The sequence below is a fragment of the Lethenteron reissneri genome, chromosome 26, assembly GCF_015708825.2.
Source record: "Lethenteron reissneri isolate LAM-NWPU_2019-01 chromosome 26, ASM1570882v1, whole genome shotgun sequence".
NCBI classification, from domain to species: Eukaryota; Metazoa; Chordata; class Hyperoartia; order Petromyzontiformes; family Petromyzontidae; genus Lethenteron; species Lethenteron reissneri.
Window position 1 is genome coordinate 5,081,114 of NC_083804.1, and position 25,661 is coordinate 5,106,774.

The 25,661-nt window shown below is 45.4% G+C and overlaps 1 protein-coding gene across 1 annotated transcript; it reads right to left on the bottom strand.

Moving 5' to 3' along the window:
• Positions 1–1,855: 1,855 nt before the first annotated feature.
• On the bottom strand, positions 1,856–25,661 carry TMEM263 (transmembrane protein 263). Its single transcript, XM_061559864.1, has 3 exons — positions 25,455–25,661; positions 13,241–13,316; positions 1,856–10,532 (listed from the first exon to the last, which is right to left on the bottom strand). Exons 1-3 carry the CDS (start codon positions 25,458–25,460, stop codon positions 10,240–10,242), a joined length of 375 nt encoding a protein of 124 aa, XP_061415848.1. The 5' UTR covers positions 25,461–25,661; the 3' UTR covers positions 1,856–10,239.

A 25,661-nucleotide genomic window follows, 5' to 3' on the forward strand; every position in this document is an offset into this window, starting at 1 on the left:
GCCACCTGGTGTCACGCAGACGGTGGTGGCGTGGTTGGAGGGCATCGGCAGAGATGGTGGTGGGACAAAGAAGGGGGTTTTCACCTCCTGCAGTGTTCTTCATTGCAAGGCCCGCGGGCCCCAATGCTGCCCACTCGTGGCCTTTAGTGCGGCCCCCGAAAATCCACAGCATGTGACAACAGCCCACATCGTGCTGTCAAACCCCCAATGGTTAAAAAATGTGTGGCAGCCCGCGCACTGATGTGGTCTTGTCGGTGAAAGTGGCCCACCCTTTGAAAATTAGCGAAGAGCAATGGCCTGCTGTCACACGAAATGACTTTGACAGCTTCAATACTGTTATTTTATCGTCCCAAATCATTATCAGTCATCAATCAGCTGCAAAATAAATTCCTCCCACACGCCGACGCCATATCTTGAGTATTGCAATGTCACAATCCATCTCACTCCGGAAAGATGGATCTTGTCTCATTGAATCAAACTCGACTCATATTGAAAAAATACATTTCGGCCCCAACATCGTCAACATCCAACCCCCTTCAGGAGCAAACATCTGTGACCACCACTTGTCAGAGGCGAAAATTCCACATTCCTATGATGGGGGCTCGTGTGACCAAAGAACAACTGTTCACTTCCCACTGGTACGGACGTTTTATCAAACCCCCTATGTTTAACACGTAGGCTTTCGCGACCAATATTATTCATAATAAATGACGTCACCCTGCTGCTGCTCTATTTAAGACCGGGAGCAAGAGCAGAGCCTCACCATTCTGGCAATTCGCCCGATGAAGCTGGATGTAATTACCAGCGAAACGTCGTACTCAAATTTTCAATGATATTGATTCACTCTTCAACACACCAGTGGGCTAAAGTAGTGAACTATTTGTCCTTTGTAAACGTGACACATTTTTTACTGTTTGGCCGTGTGGGGTGGTGGAGGGTTACGACACATTTACAAATAACGCGATCCAACCCAAAAACCTTTATTATAAACCCACTATGGTTGATGAGCCGAGTTGACCCCCAACCACAATTTAATTCAACCTGCAGATTTTATATTGATCACAATGCCACAGCAACATGATCACCCATTATCGGTCCGTTGCTGGATTATGTCCTCCCCAAGCCATCTATTACATGGTCTCGCAACGCAACATTCCATCTAGCATCTGTACGGTATACAACTTGATTTCGTTACCACCATCTCTGCAGTTCGTCTTCTCGTTTGTTCCTTCTGAAAATGGCAGCAATACCCTGCCGACTGAAAGCTGGAAACCCCCATACAAGCCACGGCCAGCTCGACGCAACTGATGACGTCGCCAAGCCTCACCAAACACCTCCCGTCCAGCGGCACACGCTGGAACTGGGGTAATACTTTTTTAACTGTTATCCATTTCGTCGAGTAATTACCCCGTTAATCAGCAATTGAAATAACTCGATATGCCGGCTCTATAGGGAAGTAATCTTTACAACACGTGTGGTTTTCAATGCATGGAACATATTGACCAGATTTGTGCCCGTCCAATGACATAATCTCCCAAAGTCTGCCAGTCAGGGGCGATGTTGCTGTTTCAACAATAATTTGTAAATTATATTTGTCTCATTTGTAACATGAAACTCGCACATATGGCCTACAATATAAAACATCTGAATTCTAACAATCTTGAAGATGGTACCACCCCCATAGCTTTTCCTGACATAGCAGCATCTCGGCCTAGGACATATTTAACAACCGGAGAACAAGAACAACGTATCCATAATGTTCCTTTGATTGAACAGACATGGTGTGTGGAGGCTGGAACAATTGTACAATAGACACAACACACACCAGAAAAAAACATCACAAGGTACACACCCCCTTGGTATCAGCTTTTTATTAAGTTTTCAAAGATATCAGTAGAAAATACATAATACTATCATATCAATTTGCCAAAAAAATAGGTTGTGCAGTATATGGTTAGAGTTTTGTGTTGTCGAGTTTTAACAACTTTCTTTTCAAAACTGAAAGGGGGAAGAAAAAAAATTGCCACCGTGGATTCACTTTGCTATTGGCGTTTGACCAGAATTCGGACAGGTCGCGTTTTAAAACGATGACATTTCCACATTTTGTATTTCCTACAGAACTTCACTTTTTCAGGGTGGTTTGATAAAAACCCACATCAACCCACAACGTTACGACAGTTAGCGATTTGTATGCTTTTATTCCCCTCTATTTTCTGTCATCGCACAGAGCCAGGCTTCCCAGCGACATCTCGTCATCACAACGCAAACAACACACGACTAACCTTCGTTCCGTTTCGAAGTACGGTCTGAAACATTGCGGTTTACTTTTGTGATTAATTTCCTCAACCTTTCGTAAACCTCCCTCACATAGCCCAATATACAGCCAGCTGTTACACTTTTCACATCACTTTGTTTCATTACGATGTCGCCACTAATATCCTAGTTGAGGGTATAGTTGCTGACGTAATGGTAACCACACTGCTGTCATTCCAGAAAATTGTATCCCTGAAAAGGAGCGGTGGCACAATGTTTCTGAACCCAGTATCTTCAGTTCTATCACCGGTCATGGAGATCAGTGGTGAGTGGAAATCCGAACGGATCCTTAGCGCCCCCTATCGTCAAACAACACCCGTCACCGCCGTGGCATGCCCGAGGCCTTTTTCCTGCACTGAATTGACAAAGGATTGTGTTAACGGAGCCCACGTCACAATACAACTATCCTGGGAACGTTGTACAGAGTCTCACACCCAAGGTGTCACAAAAGCGCACAAGAGACACCACAGAGACGCCTTGGGGCATCGTTGCTTCGCGAGGGCCATTTGTAACCACCGACCACAAGACGGTGCTTCGTCGTGCCCTGTGAAGCGTGGAACGCCCCGAATCCCTCATCTTTATTACACACATATTTACAATTGTCTACCGCAGAGCTGTGCTGGGCCACGTCTAATGCGAAACGTGTCAGATGTATAACAACATCCGTGTGGGAACTGTGGCGGGCGCGCTTGACTCACAATGGGTGCAGGGGTGGGGAGTGTTGCCAGTTGAGAGTTCAAATCGGATTTCAAGTTTGCCTTTCATCCCTCTATAAGACGAGTACTGCATTGTTGGAAGTCACTCTTTTTGGAGTAACTCAGCCCTGCCATCAGAATACGGAATTTCCACCACTGGCTCCATCACTTGCTTGAGTAGGGAAAAGCGCCAGCGTATTGGTGAGTACATCTGCAGTATGGTGAGAACCAGGTTTAACGTTGCAAAAAATTCAATAACCTTAAATCCAAAGATCTCAGCAATGCCACCTCAATGCTCTGGCCCTGGGCATGACATTGATCTGCACAACTGATGCGAGTCACCATTCCACCTGGGTTTAAAAAAAAAAAAACGTCAATTGATAAAAACCGAAAACACATCAACTCTAGGGCATGTCAACTTTGAAGCACGGTGGTGTAAACGGAAGTGACAAGGGTGGTGAATCTTCTCAGCGAACTGTGAAGTACTGGCCAGTTTAAATTGTCGAGGCTTGGGACTGTGTACGAGTCATGTGGGGCCATCAAGCCGTTTGGGCTCATTCCCTCTCCGCCAAAAGGGGTCTCGAGATCTGTACCCGTCCCCCAACTCCAACCCCATTTTACTTGGGTGACATTCACATTGCAGCAGTCGTAGTGGTACCGTCCAATCCCAGTTCAGTCAAAACCACAATGGGAAATCCAACCTCACCTTGAAGCTAGTAATTCTGTGGGGCCAATTGCGTAAAACCGCTCGAGTGATTTGCTTCACCGCAACTCGTGTCGAATCTACTTAAAAAATAGCAACCAGCTACTGATCTGACGTGAACTCAAATATAAACTTGAGATATAACCTAAACCATACCACCAACTCTATCCATAATGATAAAGCTAACTTCAATTGTACACATGCCTATAGCCATAGCCAACAATAACGCCTCTAACCTACCCTGCGACACACAAACCTTTATCAACCTAAACCTTACATTAAAGCTAACTCCATTCTAACACTAAATCAAATCATAACGCTTACGATAGAGCCAACCAGAACCCCCTAAAAGTTCAACTCGTGACCTGTATTATCAGGTTTGGAAAGCCGACATCGTAGATAACACCTGTCTCTGGTTCATCTTCTTGGTTCTTTCTGTAAAGTCACGTAGAAGGGAAATACGCTGCCAAGCTTAGCAGTGTTCATTGGAGCGCTGTCTTTTCGACAGCTCTGTTTCTTCACCCGAGGACGGCTGCTTGTGTTGTGGCCGAAATGTCGTGAGAATTGTATTTTACGTTTTATTTTTATTATTTCCCTTCTACGTGACTTTACCGAAAGAACCAAGAAGATAAATCCCTGCAGTCACGAAAGCTTTAAATCGAAACCTGTCTGGTTGTTCTCGGTGTTGTGGTGGCGAGGGTGGTGAGGGAATGAGAGCGGTGAAGTATGGGGACTCCGTTGCTGCGGACAACTGCAACGACCGACCCCAGTCGCCCATGCAAACGTCCCCAGGCTCCTAAAGCACACGGGGCATCCAAGTGAGGGTACGACGCAACCTCACAGCTTACTAACGACACCTCACCGGCGGACAAGGCGCATCGCAACGACCTTACCGACGCAAGCTACGTAAACATTAACGATGAAAACAGAAAGAAGAACACTGAACTCCTAATCTACGCATTAGTGCGAGCGGCGCGTGAAAAGCGGTCGCAAGCTTTTTGTTCTGCGCCACCTCGAGCTTAGCCGAACAAAAGCATTGATTCGGCGGTGGAGAGCAGTCACATCTTGGGGCGTACCCGACTAGCGTGCATCACCGACGGGGGATGTTGTTGTTGTGAGTTGGCTAGATTGATCGTCTATATTTGTCTGGCCACCGGTTGTGTGTCAAGTTTGGGCTATGGCACTGGCCACACAATGGCCAACACCTGCACATGAGTTGTCGGTGAACATGCAAATCACGAGGTCACATATCCTCACACATAACGGCCATCTGCACATCCTTAGATGTGATAAGACACATGATATATAGTCAGCATTTGTATGCTACGGCGATGCTGCCATGGATCAATCTTAGTGCAGCAGCTGAAGCAATGGGCACGCTTCTTAAATGAGCCCGTCTCTGTCAACCCAGCAGTAGGAATGGGTACACGAACAGTCAATCGGCAAATCACGTGTGATGGGGTAAAGTGTGGGTACTCGCACATATTCCAAGACGTCTGGCCAAAGTGGAAGAGAAGGCCAACGCTCCACTAGAGGGGTTCTCTAAAGCTCCATGTTGTAGAGGCAATTCTTCTTCGAAGTAGCGGCGTGAGCATGACATTGCAGGGTTGCAGGGCTGCACCTTTACTTTTTGCCTTTCTGTTTGAACGATGATTTTCCTTGCCTTGCAGCAGCTTTGCATCTCAAGAAGAATCAAACAATATTCCTACGCGAATACTAAAAGAGCAGTTATGACAACTTAATCTTAACATTATTTAGAAAACTATTTTTTGAACTATATTTTTTGAAAATGTAATCATTTAGTAATAACTTGCTTGAGATGCACTTTTTTTTTTCCCTTGCGGCTGATGGCCACACCAAGAGTTAATTATCAGCCAGCACATTAAGTCCAAACTTGGGCGTGCAATCCATTAGCCCACAGACATAACTGGTTGAACAGGAACATCGAGTGTGATGATCACAGCCCAGTTAATAGTTTATGCACAATATACACCATCACAGGAACGATGCATTACATTCAGAGCGGCTTGCCTCCGAGGGCTAATTCAGAATAGGCAAACCACCCACCCATCTGCGCTGGTAATTAAAGCAAAGGTAAGCGATGGTAGGAAAAGAGGCCCTCTAAATATTTCAAGCAAAGCCCCAACAAAAAGTTGATCTGTTCTCTACGTAGAGGGATTCAAAATGGGGGGGAAATGCTGCATGTTGCACGTAAATGCCAAAGGCACAATCGGGATATAACGAGTGAAAGTTCCCAAAAATATTTACCTTTCATGTAATGCTCTTCAACAGGCCTGCAGAAAGCCAGCAAAGAAAGCCTTCCATAGAGCCTGTTCCGTACAAACGAATTGCGTAGGTCAACTCGACAAGATTGATTAACTTGTAGGAAAACCTTAAATATTTGTTCTGAAGAGTTTCAGGCTCAGCAATTTTAAGCTAAAAGCTACAAAAATGTATCGGTCTGTGTACCCACTCGGTTACCTGTGGGTTGAACTTCCAGACCAGACGTGTCACTCGATTAATTTCTAGCTTGAGATTGTTGAATGCTTAAATATTTCTCAAGATATAGGCCAGTATACCACGTCATTTGTTTCCCAACTGCAAATATTTCAAGAGTTATGACTTAACGACAGTATTAAACCGATGTGAGTCTGCATAACGTCATTTTGTTGTATTGTTTGGTGGCAGAATGATCATCTCGAAGAGGTAAAATGCTGGAGTGTAGATTACTTGCAAACATCAACTCCCTTTAATGACAAGTTCATTCAACGTTTCAATATTGTTTACAATGCAGGTTATTACGAAAAGTTAATCACAATACATTTCCCTAACTGTGGAACAGACAGGGATTTAATTCTGCCAAGTCCCATCTATAAACTTTTCACATGCCAAAGGTTAAATCATTGAAGTGTAAACTCTAGATTCAAAAAGGCAAAGCTTCGTTAGAGCAGGCTGCACAGTAAAATGTTTTGAAGCCCCCATGTCACCAAAAAGGCCAGGCAAGCGAGAACAATTTGAGGCAAAAAATTCGAGGCTCTTTGCGATGCACAATTTGGGTGGCGCAGTGGTTACAGTGGTTAGCAACCTACGCTATATGAATCCATTGACCCTAAAGCTCATTCCCGGGCACGGCAAACTTCAGTGGCAGGTGATATCAGTAACGCTTATGTGGTCTTCTCCTTTACCGATCTGCATTGACTAGCGTGAAGTTTGGTAAAATAGAAAACAATTACCCACAGTGTTGTGGGGAGTTTAATCAAATTTTATCAGCTGAGTGGCACCGCATTTGGCATACCATGCCAATGCACCAGTTCGTACGGAGCTTGCACAACAAGGACGGTTCAATTGCAGTCACTCATTTGTTTATTGGCGGCAGTATTTTCCCCTATCCACGTGGCACTGTGTCCCGATGCTCAAACTGGCAGTCAGAAGCCAATTCTCATTGGTTCAAATGCTGGTTGGGGGTTAATTTGACCCATCATCCCAATGGTGCTTGATACTACAATGTCATCCTACGAACAGGCTGGCCGTTGGCAGAGCAATGTGGAATTTCTACGACAGCCTTAGGATCAGCACCGGTGCACAGGAGGCAGGGACACCGATAATGTATGTTACTAAAGCATGCCACCTCCTGCAAAGCAAATGCTGTAAATTGTGACAATTTGCACAAGGATGGTGCGAGAGTCGCAAGTTTTCACATTTGGGAATTATCCCCCCCTCCCCCCCCCCAACTTAAATGTAACAAAAATGAATTAGTCTTTATTCGATTAAGGTTACACACAATACCTGCCACGGTAGTGAATTCCAACAGGTCCCTAACCTGGTTAAACACAGACCATAGTAATTGAAATGAAACAACCAATTTCAATAATGTCTTAAATAAATAAAGTCATAATCGTCAACCAAGATTTAAGAAAACCCTCGGGGGGAAAATGCAAACCATACGGAACTTAGATTGGATTGTCACCACGTGACCTCTGCATTTCAGTTTGTGAGCGACCCCGAAATTCAAAGCGCTGTTCACGTGACAACAGACTACGTGGCGAGAGCAGCGGGTGCAGCGAGAGTCATAGCACAGGGGATGCAAGGCTCAGCGATGTCAAGGCTGCAAAATAAACGAAGCTGTGTGCAGCTTGGTGCAATGCAGCCTTTAGTCGAAGACGAAATTACGCCCATTCACCAGTGCGCAACGCAATCAGGGGGGACAAAAGAAACTCAATGCTTTTGAACGTCTTAGAACTACAACTTGAAACCGTCGCGCCAATCCAACTCAAAGTGACCACGATGCCGGATTGTTGAGCACGAACAACAAGAGGCCACTTATTCAGCATCATTTGCAGGAAACTGGATCTGGTGACACTTTGGTAGTGCCGAGAAGTCATTGTGTTCAAATAAATATTAGTTTAATGCCAGTTGTTTCAGGATTTGCTCAATAATCCTTGCCCAGTTAAATGTGTTGCTGGATGAAATATATTTCTTTGTAGCGATCCCAATGCACTGTTAAGCAGACATGCGTAAAGAAAGCACAAGACAAACGCTTCAAACGCTGTGACCTGTTCCATAACATCGCTCCTCTATGGTCTCCTAGGAATGTCTCATTAACACATCAAACATATCATGTGGACATCAATAGGTGCCATGGAGCCTCAAACCCTTCGATAGAATGTGCCCACAGCTTGGCCTAAACCCGTCTTTCAGAACGGAGTTTCAGGACACATTAGATCGGTGTTTCTGTATCGTAAATATGCGTGAATTGTATGTTAGCTGGGTGGCAAACTCAGGATAATAAATGTCGCAGCAATGAGCTAAACTGCTGAATTGATGAGCTCTGATCTGGATTTTGGCCACCTGTTATTAAACCTCATTATCAAGTGCAGTAAATTTATCACATCAGCTCAATCACAAATCACTCCACCAAAAAACAACTCAATTTGGCCAAAACCAGCTTTCAGACTAAAATGTCCAATTGTGACATGCAAAGAGCTGCTTCTTTTACTTTTACTAAACACAAAGCAGTGCAGCAGTTTAGTGTTGAGTTAAAGAGGTCATCCATAAGGTGACGCCAGGAGCAGTTGAGATGTCATCGTCCACATATTTCAACACCAACGTGATGTCCTCCTGACTGGTAAATAAATCCCAATATTATTTTAAATATGCACATACTGTTAATGTTAGTGGTTTTTAGTAACACCTGACTGATACAATGAAAATGGCTCAGTTTTTCTGTTTGAAACTATATTGTAAGAGACCAGGTTTAAAGCCACCGTGTGGATACAAACATTTGGGACCTGAGGCTCCAATAAAAGCCAATCAGAACAAAAATGTTGCACGTTCCAAAGTTCCTCCAAGCTACCGGAGGAGTTTAACGGCAGCTTGCTGCATTTGAAGCATTCGTCTGAAACTTGCTCTTGACACCCTAGCTTTGAAAGTGAACTAACAACAGAGGTTTCTACAAAGAAAGGAGTGCAACTTTACAATATCCACATCCCATTTCTGCCATTTTTTTTCCATAAACCAGACAAAACATGATTACATTCTGAAACATTGCTGGCTGAAGCACGATTGTCTCCAGGTGAAGTCGTAAAAAAAATTAAGCTCTGAAAATTGTTTCATCCGATGGGCTAATTAAAACTCCAAATCACGGATCCAGAAGTGGCTTTATTTTCACAGGACAGTAGATGGGAGTTATTGGGAGGAATTTTTTTACGTGCCCCTTTCCCCGAGCCCCCAAAGCCAAGCGTGAATCTCTTGCTCTCTTTAACAAGTCACCCCCTTGCCTCGCTCCTGCTGCAAACAGCACCTGATCACTTTAAATGTTTCTGAACATTGTGAAATAGGGCATTGTGATGAATTTGTCCATCAACAGGTCACATGTGGCGAGGTCAATTGTGGGTACGCCTACCTCTTGCTAGATGTCTGGCCAATGTGGATGAGTAGGCCAAAGCACGCTCTGGAACGGCTCCCGAGAGCTTCCTATAATAGAGGCCCCATCTACCAGCAGTTGTGTGAGCAAGCAATAACCGGGCTGCAGCTCTACCTTTAATTCATTAGGGCTGCGGAGACGCACATCGTCGGCTGTCCAAAAGCAACAACAGTAAACCGAACACACGAACGTGGCAAAAATGCGCATAAGATGCCGACAACGCAATAAAAAAATAGCGATAGAAACAAAAAAAAACACTGTTGTATTTGCAGCGGGAGGGATAGATGGCGAGCGATAAGGGACAAGAGGCACGCGCGCGAGTCGTACAATGAGAGCGCAGAGAGACAGGGAGGCCGAAGGTGTGAATCGCATGTCGATCCAGACCCCTCGTCTCCGCCCTGTAATGTAATCCGGCGGTCTAACCATGCGCGCCAGTCTCAGTCGGACTTGGCTCTTCGATGTTTTTTCGGGTTGCACTGCGTGTTGCTCGACATGACGTCCGACGTGTTTGTCACTCCACGAGACGAACAACACGTGGTTCAACCAGAAAACACATCGGGGAGAGCTATACAGCGCAACTGTGAAAACCTATGCGGCAGTGTTATTCAGTCGGACTTGTCTTTCTTCTTTGGCACAAAGGGGACTTTGCTGCTTACGGCCGATCCCATGGCTGAGACCCCACCGGCCACGGCCGACACGCTGCCCCTCACCAGCCCGACCCCCGCCGCTGGTACCGTGGTCACCACCGTCTTGGTCACCTCGTAGCCCTTGCCGCCCAGCCAGGCCACGCCACCTAGCGTGGCGCCCACCGCCCCCTTCGTGGCGCTGAATATGCCGCCCGAGACCCGCCAGAGCATGCCTGGCGCTGGAGCCGGCTTGCCATGGTCTCGCTCGTCATCTGGGGGGGGCGGGAAGGAGACAAAGGTGGGTTGGGATTCAAGCGACAGAGTATTTGTCATCAATTCTAGATTTGAAGCTTTCGTGACTGCAAGGATTCATATTCTTAGGTTTTTTCGGTAAAGTCACGTAGGTAAAACATTAAAATTAATAAAAAATAAAATAAAGATCACGACGTTTCGGAGGCAACACAAGTCTCCGTCATCAGGTGGGACCGTCACAGCCAGATTAGCTGCATCAAGAGCAGCTAATCTTGATGCAGCTAATCTGACTGTGACGGTCCCACCTGATGACGGAGACTTGTGTTGCCTCCGTAACGTCGTGATCTTTATTTTATTTTATTTTTATTAATTTTTATGTTTTACCTACGTGACTTTACCGAAAAAACCTAAGAATATTTGTCATCAGTTGGTTGCACTCAATTGGAACAGAAAGTTGTGCTAAGGAGTTGGGGAACCTAGAAAAAAAAATCATGACTGAATTTGACCTGAGCGAGGTACGGTATTTGACCTCACATCTCTCTTAAACGATGACCCCATGATGTGACAGGATCAGTTCGTTTCTAAGAGTGGTCCAGGTGAAAGTATGTTGCGCATGCTTATGCGAGCGAGCAAAGTAGGGCCAGGCACCTACCTAAAAAGCCACGAGTCCAGTTATTGCTCCTGACCAACTCCGAACAAACTCAGCTCCGAGTCTAAAGGCTCAAATCAATAAAGAGTATGGGCTCGGAATGTTTTTTTGCACCACCAAATTAGAAAGTGAGACAGCGATTCCTGTTCCCACTCAGGCCACCGTGGGAATCGCAGCAAAACATTTTTTTGCAAACTTCGTTGTTAAAGGCAACGTCCCTGCAGGGCTGTGAAAAATATATCGGGACCCAGGAGGCGTACGTGTTTAGTGCCTGTACCACACTTACGCTCCCTGTACAAGACGTACATGTCTGCATGTGTGTATTGGTCTCTTTGAGAATAGATGCGGTTGTTCAAGACTGTGGGTCTCATTTACGCTTTGCACGAAAAGGCATATTCTGCAAGTAGTCGATGGAAACTAGGCCAAATTACCACGATTTTTTTAACCAAATATACGTTGCATTTTTGTCAAAATGTACAGCACCACTGTATTTCTAGCAAATATCAAAGGATGCTACTTTTTCATCATAATATTTTTCGGGTCTATCAGATGTGCAGGATTAATTCAAGCAGTGAATGACTGAAAGTTATTATCTTATTTTACCTTGCATGTACTTGCAACGCTTGCCCAGTATTCGCCACGTGCAAAATATTTGTATTATTGTGTGTGGTGTGTGTGCGATGATGTTGTTATGCACGTGTGTTGTTGATACTTGTGTGCAAGCTACGCTGGTACATATGAAAACTTTGTTGACACTTGTTTGAGCTTATTGTTAATGCCCGTGTGTATTAATCCTCTGTATATGCCATTGTAAGCTGCGCTTGTGTATGTTCGTGTGGTATCGGATTGCATGCATGCTGTGTCGATGTGAGTATAAGCTGCATGTGTGTGTGTTCGTTAGTGTGCGTGGTGTATTCTTGTGCAAGCATGCTGTTAGTGGCATTTCAAGCTGCATTTGTGTATGTTTGTGTGTGCGTGTTGTATTATTGTGCATGCGTCCTGTAACGGTGTGTTTCTTGTGTGTATAAAATTGATTGCTTGCATGCCATTTCCACATGTGTAACTGTGCCATGTGTTACTTGTGAGCATGCAAGCACGTTTACCCATAATTTGTGCATTCCTGAACACATACGCATGTGGTTCTAAACGCACACACATAACAATGAGGGTCAAATGGCTCCACCCAACATCTGCTAAAAATAACCAAGGGTGGTTTGTCTTGCCAAACTGGGAATATTTGCTGGAAAACGAATCGCCTCAGGTTGGAGGATCACTTTCCTCGTCACTGCAGGAAAGTATTTTTCCAGGCCATGAATAACTGGGCTGGAGTGTCTCCTTGACTTTATTGAGCCTATGACCTCATCGGCTCAATAGAAATGTCACGGAGACCGTCAGTGACATAGGTCAGGGGGGACAGCACCGTCTCCGACAACTAATTTTGTGACGGCAAAAATATTCCAAGCAAAACTCTCCATGTTAAAATGGAGCCAGACTTAGGGAGGAGGGCATCACACCGCAATCCTCGTGCAGAGTTTTTTTTTTGACAGTTGGCCAGGAGCTAGAACTGGACTAGGCCATACCTGTGGCTTTGTAGGCAGAAGTGTTGATATGTTGTCTTCACTTGAATTTGGAAATAAGTATAGCGGTGCCATCCCCCGATAACTCTTTGCCACTACATAACCGAGCCGTGCCAAACCAGCCCTGCATGGCTAACCAGGCGCCAGGTTGGTTTTTTCAATGCAGAAGCCGAGCAGTGCCCCTGACATCACAAGCAATTAACCAGTTAAGTCGCGTGTAGATGACACGGTGATATGAAGAACGCGATTAGCCCCACCCCTGGGTTCTGCTTGCCAGATTCAGACAGACGTCTTTATGAGACCAGCGTATCAGGTTTTGGATCCAGGTCGACATGGGAAATAGACAGTGAAGGACCACGTGAGGGGCCCCCCGCGTCCTAGCTTCGGATGTGAAAGTGAGAAAAGGAGTACGAGATGTGACGTGGTGTTAGGCCATATCGGGGGGGGCCAGGAGTTTTGCGGTATGGAGACGCAGGAGGGTTGTCTGTGTGGGCACGGTTACCTGTGGGCGGTTCAGTCTGCAAGTGAGGAGGTGTGCCCATCATATCCGCATTCATGCTCTCCGTTCCGTTTGGGCCCTGACGTCCACACGCGGACAAATTCGCACACGCACGCACGCGCACAGAAAAAAAAGGCATGCCGTTAGTCTCTTGGCTTGTTGAGATGTGCCATTCGTTAGCGCCTATTCAGGCTGATTCAGTACGACTCCTTTAATTCATGATGCTAACATCCACTCCGATAATTCACAGGATTAGGCTGATCTGAATATATTCCTATTGCCGCGCAGGTCTATTTTTGTATTATCCATTCTTCTGCGAATCTATAATTACAGATGTCACAGATAATAAGGTCTGCCAATGGCAGTCTCGACATCATTCACGGAGGCGTCCCACCGTACCTGACAAGCGCAAACAGGCGGTCCAGCACCACCCACCACACCTGCTGACGTTGACATACCTCACCAAGTACTCAGTTAAGGACTACACTGCGCACAGGACTGTGTGCATGCCAAGGTGCGAGTCATAGCGAATCACGACTATGCGAGAAAGAGAATAAACTTCGTCGAAGTCAATTATATTGCTATCAGCGGCACGATCCGAGATGAGACGCAAGGCTCTATTCGGAACTCGTGCACCTTGCACTGCACCACAGTGTGTCAAAAACAATATTGAAGCTAACATCACAGTAACCTTTGAAGCCAATTTGAGCGTTTTTGTTACATATATGTGCCCTGCAAATAGCGTGTTCCTCACATTTCAATTCAATTGTTATACTCACCTGGAATTTGCCAAATGAAGTGAAAACCATATCGAATACATTTGCAATTGTTATGATTGGTGACCAGGCTGAGACCATAAACTTGCCACACTTGACAAGCCGGTTTTAACCAAGGATAATTGCCTGGATCCAAGCCCAGCAGTACCAGCTCAGTGCTCCGACATGTTATTAGCCCCGGGAGCCACCCCCAGCCACTGATATGTAGAGTGCATAGACACGTCCATGTGTTTTTCCTGTTTAATTACGCGTACTGCATCAGGCACTCGAAACACACATGCACGTACGAGTGGTGTTTTGGCAGAGTGAGTGGGGGGGGGGGCTGAGTAGGGATTGGGGGACGTCTATTTTCAATTTGTTTAAATAGATTGAAACCAAGAATATGAATCCCTGCAGTCACGAAAGCTTTAAATCGAGATTGAAACCACTTTATGCGGTTGTGGGGGGTGGGGGGGGGCAATAAACATTTATATTACTTTGCAAAACCAAACAGAGGGCAATTACATACCCAGCAGCAATACTGCGAGACTGCTTTTATCTCTGGTCCTCTTATCCATGACTCGAGTTATTCATGGGGTCAGTCAGGTCAAATCAATGAACCGGCCGTTTGGACGGCTCGGTGCGATTTAAGTTTACAAGTTTAGGTTTATTTTATTCGTTACACGGATGTTCCGGTTGAGCCAGTAGGCTGCCACTTTTTACAAAGGAGGCCGTCGGCCGTGTGCGAGCACAGCGACAACAAAAAAAGTCAACACAACTTGAATATTGCAGAGAACGAGGACGGGGTCCTTTAGGAATGTGGCACAACCAACCGGGAGGAGTTCAGTGATAGTTCCACTCCATAATCGCAAATCTTTGCGCAATTAAAAGTTCACGTGAGGGTATAAGGGTTCACTTTTTCACGTGAAAGGCGAGATGTCTCACGTCGCAATTGCACACACTGCACTTTTCACAAACTTTGGCGTTCGGATAGTGTTCGGGCAAACCGGACAGCAAGTTGTGTAATGGGTGTTGCAAAATGCACCGCTTGGCAATGCCCACAAATGCCAAGTGGGTTGTACGTATTTTCCAAGTTCATGGTTTACATATCGTAACCCACTGTGAGCAACAAGTCGAGTGACAAAGTCATCCCCTTCTGCACTCTGTTGTGGATAACGGTGGTAAAGGTGCAGCCCTGCGAACCCTGAGTAACACCACTGCTGGCGGACGGGCCTTTGCTATGGGGCAGCTCCTCTGTGGAGGTTATTTGGCCTACTCTTCCACACTGCCCAGACATTTTGGAACAGGTGAATAGAGGCGGCGGTGGGGGAGGGGGCAGGGGAGGGGGGTTAAGAATCTTGCCCACCGGGAGATACAACCCGGCCATCTGTGGCTTGCAAGTCCAGTGTGATAACAAACGCACCACGGCAGCATCAGTAATAAGAGTAATAGTTCACGGCGTAACATTACAAGCATTTACACGGACAAAACCCATTGTGGTTCTCAATGCGATCACAGCAACCACTGTACATGGACACAGCCAGTGATTTATCTGACACCCCCTGCAGGTCCACTGACACACATAGCGGTCCTCACAGCGGTTGTTCAGAACACAAAAACTTGAAGCAGATATGCGCCTTCGCCACATTTTTCAAGATTCCCCTGCAGGGGCAAAACTGTATTGTGTGTTCCAGTCAATCAACCTGTTGCCCTTTGTTTAAACCAAGCGATTCTCACATTCGAGCATTGCGCTGTGACACCCTACCAGCAGGGAAGTGGGGCCCACTCTTGTCAATGACATCCCAGGGTCTTTAACAACCACTTGAACAGCTCAAGAGACCAATGAGGTGATGGTCAGTATGGGTTGGTGAAGTGGAGGTCCAGGACAAGCCTGGAGATCACTCGACAATGACGTTAGCCGTAGCTCCGAATCGATCTCAGGGCACCGTGTTCGTAAATCAGTTTACTAACCACCACAATCCCACAGTAATAGAAATACAATTTGTATTTATAAACCATCTAAAATGCAACCGCATATCACCGTGCTGTACGAAAGAGTGGGACATGTTGGTCATTGGCGGATGGAAGGTGCCGTTAATTTATTAGGTTTTTTTTCAAGAAAGGAGGCAGTTATAGTCGAGAAGAGAAAGACCCTGAGGCAGTACAGGGGCAGGGAGTTGAAAGCACGGATGGCCGGTTGTAGTGTATTTCCAACCAGACCTCAGGGTTAGCAGAGGAGAGAATTTCCATTGAGTGAATGTTCACCAACAGCTTCGATGTTGACTTACACCTTAAAACTATAAGTAAATAACTTTGTATTTAAAGATATGTGTATGTTACATTTTGTGTAATTGTCCAGCACAAGGTAAGACCAGCAAACAGCGTATGGATGGGAAACTGATGGAATGTTGATCGGCTGTTGAAATTTTACTCAAAAGCTCAGTGGCACTGGCAAGGCTCTCCAACACAAACCACATCACTAGCTCCCCCGCAAACCATCCACGAGTTCCCACTGCAGGCTATTCATGTTTATCATTTAGTTTTCCACGCACAGCAGGGTTATGCTTCCACTATGCAAATTATTCCATTTTTTTGCATTACATCTGATACCAGCACCTGCTGAATTATTCAAGTCAAGTCCAAATATCTTGGCACAACAATTTGTTTCAGAAAGTGATTAGTGTCATAGCCTTTCCTCGTATACATAAGGGGTTGAGAGCAAGAGCAAAATGCACGACAGGCACAAAGCAGATCATGCACACTGTGTTTCGTGTCTACACATTCTGTGATTCGTGTTTACCATTAATAAAAAAATGGTTTAATATTGACTGTGCCATGTCCCCCCCCCCACCCAGAGTTGTTTTATGCCACGTCCATGTAATTATCGTTCGTGGTGAATCAAGTTCCAATTGCATTTTTTTGCAATTATGTTTGTATTTATGTGGCAATCGGTATTTTGGCTGAGATGTTGTTTTTCATGCACATTCATAAGGAGTATCAGCCACCTAACACAGCCTCCAGGGTTTGAACTCAGGTGTTGAGATGTGCGGGACACATACCCAGATCTTGGCATCGGCGTTGACAGATTACTAGCCCTGGGCCTCAAACCCACAAACTCAATCGGTGCTGCTGGCTCAGACTAAAACAACAATTTATATACATACTCTTTGGTTCTTTCGGTAAAGTCACGTAGGTGAAAAAAAATTAAAATTAAAAATAATAAAACACAAACAGCTCTCTTTTCCCACTACAGTAATTTTGTTTCTTGCTGTGGTTGTCCCACCTGATGACGGAAGCTTGTGTTGCTTCCGAAACGTTGCGATTTAATTCAGTTATTTCTATTTTTTTATTCTTATTTTTTATTTTATTTTTTTCACCTACGTGACTTTACCGAAAGAACCAAAGCGTATTGATCCTTGCAGTCACGAAAACTTCAAATCTAGAACAATTTATATAACGTCTAAACACAACAATATCTCAAGACACTTTATAAAAGCGGATAACTACATAATGATGGAAGTGGGGTCGGGTTTAGGGAGGAGGTCGAGATAGCAGAGTTGACAAGGTTAAAAGTGAATTTCTCATCCACAGTCCAGTTTATCTGCGATTCACCTGGAATTGACAGATAATGGGAGTGTTTTTGTATTTAACAGCTCCTGAGTACGGAGTCAATAAAAAGACGATGGAAAGGGTCTCCTTTATTAATCTCAAAGGGATCTCAATTAAACAGTAATTTCAGTTCTATAACTGAGCTTGCACCGTTGAGATCCTGGGTTCGAATCCAAGCAAATGCTCGTGACTAAACCAGTTTCATAAGCGTAGTTTAGCGTTCTCAGCCAAGTCATCAATGAGTGCACAAAAAAGCATACTAAAATAGATTTGCACTTAATTTGGTTAAATTCCATATTTTAGAATTTGCCTGCCAAATGAACAACATTTTTCTCTGTAGCAGCAAACAGAAACTATAGCAGTAATAGAAGTAACAAAGTAACTGCAGTACCAAGTCAACGGCAATGCATCCAATCTCATCAGATCTCAGCAGTTAAGCAGGTCTGAGCCTGTTTACTTTTTAGATGGGCGACTACCATACATGACAGGCATAATAGGCTGTGGCGACTACATTTCTGACGCCAGAGTGCAGCGCAGCAAAAAAAAGTGTTGCACTTAATGGGATTTCTATGCCCCTGTGTCTATGGTCCCCGCTTTCACCGACCCGCACTGACAGCGTGAAGTATTTCGATTTAAAGCTTTCGTGACTAGAGGGATTCATCTTCTTGGTTCTTTCGGTAAAGTCACGTAGAATGGAAATAATAAAATAATAAAAATAAAACATTAAATAATTCTCACGACGTTTCGGCCACAATGCAAGCAGCCGTCCTCAGGTGGAGAACAGGTCAGACTCTGTCTTCTCGACAGACCTGTTCTCCACCTGAGGACGGCTGCTTGCGTAGTGGCCGAAACGTCGTGAGAAATATTTTATTATGTTTTATTTTTATTATTTTATTATTTCCATTCTCCGTGACTTTACCGAAAGAACCAAGAAGAGGAGCGTGAAGTATGGTCATACAACTCCAAGAACCCACACGGCTTGGGGAGACCTTCCTCCAGCAGGCGTCGTACATGTAAACAAAAAAAACTACCTACAGCACCATGCTATGTTTGTCTAAACGTACCACGTAGGTTTCCGCATGTTCAACTCACTTTAAAGCAGCGATACATTTCGAGTGGCTACGTAAACATTTACAAGTGTGACGTGGCGAGAGAAAGCTGCGTAAAACGAGTGGGGGCTTTGATGCCGTGTGCTCCGTTCGAAAAGTATAAAATTCAGACATGCACTGACAAAATCTCATAGACTGATTGAATTCTGTTAAAGCGTGGCTGTAGTCAACAGCGAAGAGAAGAGAGGGCCTTGCGGTTCAGTCAGCGCATCCATTCTTGTTTTAATTCAACACACACATGTGTGCTTATGGTTTTGCATAGAGGAGCCAACGCCAATCTGGGCTTTGGAGTATAACTCGAGAGGTCTGGCAGCTCTAGTCTTGGTATCGGATAGGTCGCTGCAGCTGTGTGACGTGGCTGATCGTTGCCACCATTTCCACTCTAAATGCTATTCTCCACTCGAATTAGTCGACAATTTTCACGACTAAACAATAAAAATTTACGGCTGCCCGACAGTTATCGTAGCATGATTTCAAGGGCTTGGTACTGGATGGGGATGTCTCGGCCATGTGATGTGGGCGATTGCAAAGACATAATTTCCACTGTAAACTCTATTCTCCAGGGAAAAGTGTCTACTCATTTATTTTTGTGGCTCCACTAAAAACAGCAGCCAATATAATAAATTACCCCCGTGATCTAGACCCAAATAACCTTTAAAGCCACGGTACCTTTTATTCGGAATTAATGGTTTTAAAAGCAAGCTGTGGGAGTTAATAAACTGAGTGTCTCACCACATTCGCAAATTAATAAAACAAGCCTGCTTGTGCAGGGATGAAACCAGAAGGTTTGTGTTTTTCAGCTATTGACGTTGCAGGATTTAATCACGCTCCTATGGTTCTACTGCTATGCGATCCAATGCAGCTGGTCATTCATTTTACAGTGAATGAGGTTTACATGAGAACGCCGCCTCTTAACCATAGTGAAGTAGGGGGCGAACATTGCGGATATTATTATCGACAGGATTACTCGCGAATCGACTCCACTTATATGCAGGAAAGAATCCGCAGATAATAACATAATCGGATGGGTTTGCCGATGAACTTTTATCCACAAAAAAGATGTGAATACTTGGAAGCCATTCTGCAAAGCAGGATGGGAAAATACATAGATAATTGTGGATAAACAGAATAGAGTCATGGATAACAAGCGTTTCCCTTTACTCAGTGAACTAAAAAAGTCAGAATAAAAATGTTATTTCTCTTTCATGTCATACAGTATCGTGTAAATAATGTATTTCATAAGGATACTTCAAACGCTGCAAGCCTCACTATCATTTATAGGAGCATGAATTAACATATGAAATGGCTTATCCTTTGACCATCATTGTGAGTCCACCCAGTGACCCGACCTGAATCCCAGTTTCCTGGCTACAATGTGGGTCCTGTTTCTATCACACAACACAATAACACGAATATGATATACCACATTACCCAACGCATAGCCTGAGCTTAACAACACCGCCACGCTCTTACACCAAAACTGAATGCAACATGGACTTTAACTTTAACCACGATCGTATCAGGGCAAACGCTGGGTTTGTTTGAAACGCAAAGTGTAAGTCTTCACAACTCCAACACTTAACCAAACGTGAAACTTGACCTCATCTTACAATACGCTTTGTGTCAATCCCAAGCGTAACCCGAAAACATTCCCATCACATAAACCTCATTCTGATCACTGCTAATCCCAGAGCATGATGCTAACCATAACTCCTAATGCAACTCTATCTCAATAAACAGCATACAAAATCACAAAACTCCATAATCTGAAATCATGTTATATCCAGTGCTGAATGAAGGCATTATCCAACCATCAGTACTGACTGTATAGCTTGAACGCTAACCACAAGCCCAACTGTCCTGTTAACTCAATCCGTTCCATAACCGCAGCTAAACTCTAGCTTAGCACTAACTCAGCTAGACTGTAGCCTAGCAATCACTCAGACGCTAACTCAGCTAAACTCGTGCCTAGCATTAACGCAGATGCTAACTCAGCTAAACTCGAGCCTAGCACTCACTCAGACGCTAACTCAGCTAAACTCTAGCCTAGCACTAACGCAGATACTAACTCAGCTAAACTCGAGCTTAGCACTAACGCAGATACTAACTCAGCTAAACTGTAGCCTAGCACTAACTCAGACGCGAACTCAGCTAAACTCGTGCCTAGCACTAACGCAGATGCTAACTCAGCTAAACTCGTGTCCAGCACTAACGCAGATACTAACTCAGCTAAACTCGAGCCGAGCACTAACGCAGATGTTAACTCAGCTAAACTATAGCCAAGCACTCACTCAGATGTTAACTCATCACCATTCTCTACCGGTTTACCTCGGTGTGACACACTCAATCCTCAGCGGTCAGGCACACAGTGCAATGTTAATTTTGTTCACGAAATTGGTGACGAAAATAACTTTTTACGAAGTGGTTTTTTTATGAGCAATGACTATGGATGAAAATCACCAAGCTATACAGTATATTATTTTAAAAAATAAGTTTCACATACATTAACTGTCTGACCGGATACTATTGTTGGGAGGAATTTGCGTGCCCTTCACCAACACTGAATAACGCAGACTGTCTTGCATCGTCTTCTCGATCAACGCGACTTTCGAGAAACGCCTAAATTAATCGGCGGACTAAGACAACATCTCCAAAAGTCTGTTGCCGACTAAGACCGTGACTAAAGTAAAGACATAAACAACCAGTGCCCAAGTCGCTGCTGCTGCTGCCTCTGCTGCTTGCCTCCGTCGGAATATTTGCACGGGGGAGGGAAACGACCACGTACCATGTGGACGTCTTTGCCACGTGTGCACCTCCAGCAAGCAGAGTTCTCTGCCCCCAAGGCTCACTCACTTACTCACGCCCGCCCACCCCCCTCTTAACCACCAATCGGCAGGCTGAGTCTCTGGGTTGTGTGTAAACCTGGGATTGTGAGCGTCAAAACCTCGAATTCGTCCTCATTATCAGCGGCCACGGTCAATCCACTGCTGAATGGAGGCAGCAACCAATCAGCCTGCGCCGATTAAAAATCACCCAGCGCTGCGCCTGGGCATGATCGTTCCATCTCCCTCCTCTTGTGGACGTGCTGTGTTCTACTTCGTCAAATGTACTTCATCGCGTTATATAACGGAAACTCCAACTCATGCGGGGAAGGTTAACGCCATAAACCTTGGGGCTCTGTGGCCTTTAAAAAATATATACAGGAGCCACGATCATAACTCGAACTTTAGCCTTAATCTCAGTCTGACACTTCACTATAATGTCACACCTACCTTTCGTGCTAAGCCTATCGAAAGATTTAACAGTAACAGTCAAGCTAACCTTATTTCATAATACTAAATTTAGCTTTAGCGGTAAACAATCATAACTCGTCTTTTTTCAGCCACATAAACTAATAATATCTCTGAGCTTAACCCCAACATGTAATACTAACCATAACACCTTACCCTACCTAAGGTTAGATGCACTAAAAGCGTAACCTTTATCAGCATCCCTTAATAATTGGCATCATTCAAACCAGAACAAAATCACAGGCAGGTCCACTTTACTGTAATACCAATGAGCAAAAACCTAACCACAGTGTATATTAACACAACCAACGACACCAAGGCCCTTAACAATCAAACACACCAACCACAAACACCAACGACTTGACCCCATACATAAACCACCACGTTCACCAATACCACTCACTATCCAACGCGAAGGATGCGAGTGGTCCGGCTGCTGCCTTTAAAGCCCTTTTATCGCATACCGAATTTGAAAGCAAAAATTGCATCAAAATGATAATAAATTGTATGAAGTGGCATGATGAGCTTTGAAAATAGGTATGCACTAAAAGGGTTTAAAAATTGCAGCATAAGTCTTAAATCGATATGGTTGGCAAGTATACAAGACCTTCTAAAAAAAGTAATAATTACAATCACTAACCCAATCGGAGCTAACACTATCAACGCAAGCAATAACAAAGGAACCCATCATCACAACCACACCAGCAACACCCCTTCTCTTTCCAGAACAATGACAACCACTCCTACTGCCAACCTTACATCTCCGAGTGTCGTAAACACGTCCCGCGTGTCCCACCACGGCATTCGGTTGAGCAAATCCTTAATAGCCAACATCCAGGGCTTAATTTAGGCGAGGCCTGCCCATGTCAGTGACCCAGAAAATAGGGCACACCGCACCCAGTATTCCTCTTGCTTTCACTCTCAGACACGTGCCGACTATAAACCTGGATATATTGAGAAATTAAGCATTGCCTAACACCGCATTCACAAGTTCAGCTATGGAGATGATATCCGTGACCCTTCAGGATGACCTTCCCTCTTGCAATGGATCTCATTTCCCAATGAATGTGCGCGTATAGCTAGTGCGAGGCAATTATGGCTTGCCTTATTTCAATACAGTCTTGACCTTAACCTGCCGAGGACACATTATATTGAGTTATATGGCTCTCGGTCTTATGGTTAGGACTATGTTTGAAATTGGGGTCAGGGGCTAGGACTGAATTTAGGTCTGGGCTACAGTTGGGTTTAGAACTAGATACAGGCTAGAGTTATCGGTAATAGCTAAGGGTTCTTGATGGAAGTAGTGCATCAGGTTAAGTCTAGGATTGCGATTCATTATTGATCAAGGGATAGGAATTATGACTTGAACATTAGGTTAGGGTTAGAACTAGGGTTAGGTGGTTAAAATTAGGTGTATCGCTAGTACAAGTGTTGGTGGGGGGGGGGGGGGGCAAAACACTGAGCTCGAATTAGGTTAAAGGCAAACTGTAGGTTGAGGGCCCCATATTGGGGTTAGAGTCAAGATCAGAGATAATGGTAGGTTTGGCACCGAGACTATGGTTAGGGGTAGTGTTGGGGTTAATTTGCCATTCGCTCTCATCCTTCACCTCCTAACAGAGCCACGTGTTGCTCCCACCCCCCCGAGTGACAACCCTCCTCCAACACCACCAACACCCACCCACAGACTCCACCCCTTGGCAGCAAAACGTGGCACAGGCAACAGCTGGGGTCATCTGACCCAAACCCTGACCTGGTGTCAGCCAGAGGCTACTTTTTTCCCGCTCTCTCTCTCCCGTGTGTGTGTGCGCCATGTGTCTATCATCAGCAGCGGCAGGGTTAAAGCCACTGCTGGATGAACGCATCAAAAAGCTGCCCATCCACCTCACAACCCTATAGTGTAATAATCCACCTGGTATCTGGGCACGAGCAGATTCTATCGCTCCATCTCCTCCGCGGACGTTCTTTCGGAAGCGTTACTTTTCCTTGGCTGCCACTCTGTACCTACATTTTCTTCTATGAGCCGCAGTGAATCGTCTAACTCCCTTCATATTCCTTCTGTACATCCCTTACCTCGAAAGATCGCCCACTATCTCCCACACACAACCATGCCCCCCCCCCCTCCTTCTGCATCCATCTACAGCACGTTCTGTCGATACATCATTAAATATCTTCCTCCATCTCCCTAACTGCACATCCCTTCCCTTTGTAAGCACACTATGTACCATTATGTGTGTGCATCTCTCTCACTGCAAAGTCATCTTTTTTTCTCTCCTTCCTATGCCTATCTCCATCCGCCTCTCTCCATCGTTCGCTGTAACCATGCCTTCTCTGCATCTCTCAAGATTTCCAGCACCATCATCCGCTGGGTTTCTCTACAGTGTATACACTATCTTCACTTTATATTATGTCAGCCCTCGCTTTATACAAATGTACATTTCATATCCCCTAAACGCTACCCGGTCCGTTTCTCTCTCTCCATCCCCCAGCTCCCCTTTAGCCACATCTTATGCAACTCTCCCTTGTTAAACAAACATCTTCCAGCTCCTACCTCATATCCCCTTACCTGGAAGGGCCTGGCTTTACTCCCTGCCTTCGCCAACCTGCACTGACTGGCGTGGTGAAGTATGGTCAACCACCCCACTGCCTCTACCCCCCCCCCCCCCCCCACAACTAACACAGGCATTCATCCAGCAGTGGATTTCTGTCGAGTATTACTACTTCCACAGCAACACACAAACCAACCCCACAGCATCACGGCAGACAGTATATGCAGCACACACGGCCAACAACAAAAACTCGTGCGACACACTGAACGCGGAGGCGTCTAAATCTATCGACGCGTCGCCTAATCGGTCACGGTAACATTGATGATCGTAAAGGTCACTCGGGCAACATATCCACCGAAATCGATGGAGGTTCGACTCGTGCACACGTGCGTTACACGCTGCACGTCCACCCCATCACCACCACAGCAACAGCAACGAGAGGAGGCCACAACAATTTGGCGACGAATTTAGAGGCCACGACTGTGTGGGGTCGACGACATCGAGACGAATGTTAGTGGCGAGACGAACACCCATTTCGTTCCCCGACTTTGCCAACAACAGAGCCGCTTGCTGGCTTCGTGTGTCGCCGTAATAAAGCAGCGAGAGAGAGAGAGAGGGGAATTATACGGCACCACAACTCCGCACTCACACGAGAGAGTACACTCCGTGCCACACGATACCACGCCGCAGCAAGACGACACGGCGTTTAGTCTCGCACAGGCTGCGTTCACGAAGGCAAACCTCGCGCACGACACACAGAGAGACACACAGAGAGAGAGACACAGAGAGACGTGGCCAATGGCTGTTACAAAACTAGCTCCGACCAAACACCATCACAATCATCATCATCGTCGTCACCGCACCAACCAACCAACCCCCCTGTTGTGTTGTGTGCGCGTGTCTCTCACCTTCATGGCCTTGTTGAGGTGCAAGGGGGGAGGGAGGAGGAGGGGACCGGGTGTTAGAGACGCAGAAGGTGATGGTGGAGAGATGGTGCGAGAAGAGATGAGATCCAGCCAGCCAGTCGAGAGCAAGCAGCAGGAGTAGTAGGAGGAGAGGGCCCCCTTTTCTTCACTGCGCCGCCGCTACTGCTGCTGCTGCATACGTGGCCAGGC

Bases quoted from the DNA above. Each gene is read 5' to 3' on its own strand.
- TMEM263 (XM_061559864.1), bottom strand. The intron at 10,533-13,240 runs GTAACCGTGCCC...CGCCCCCCCCAG, and splicing joins GCAGACTGAACCGCCCACAG to ATGACGAGCGAGACCATGGC.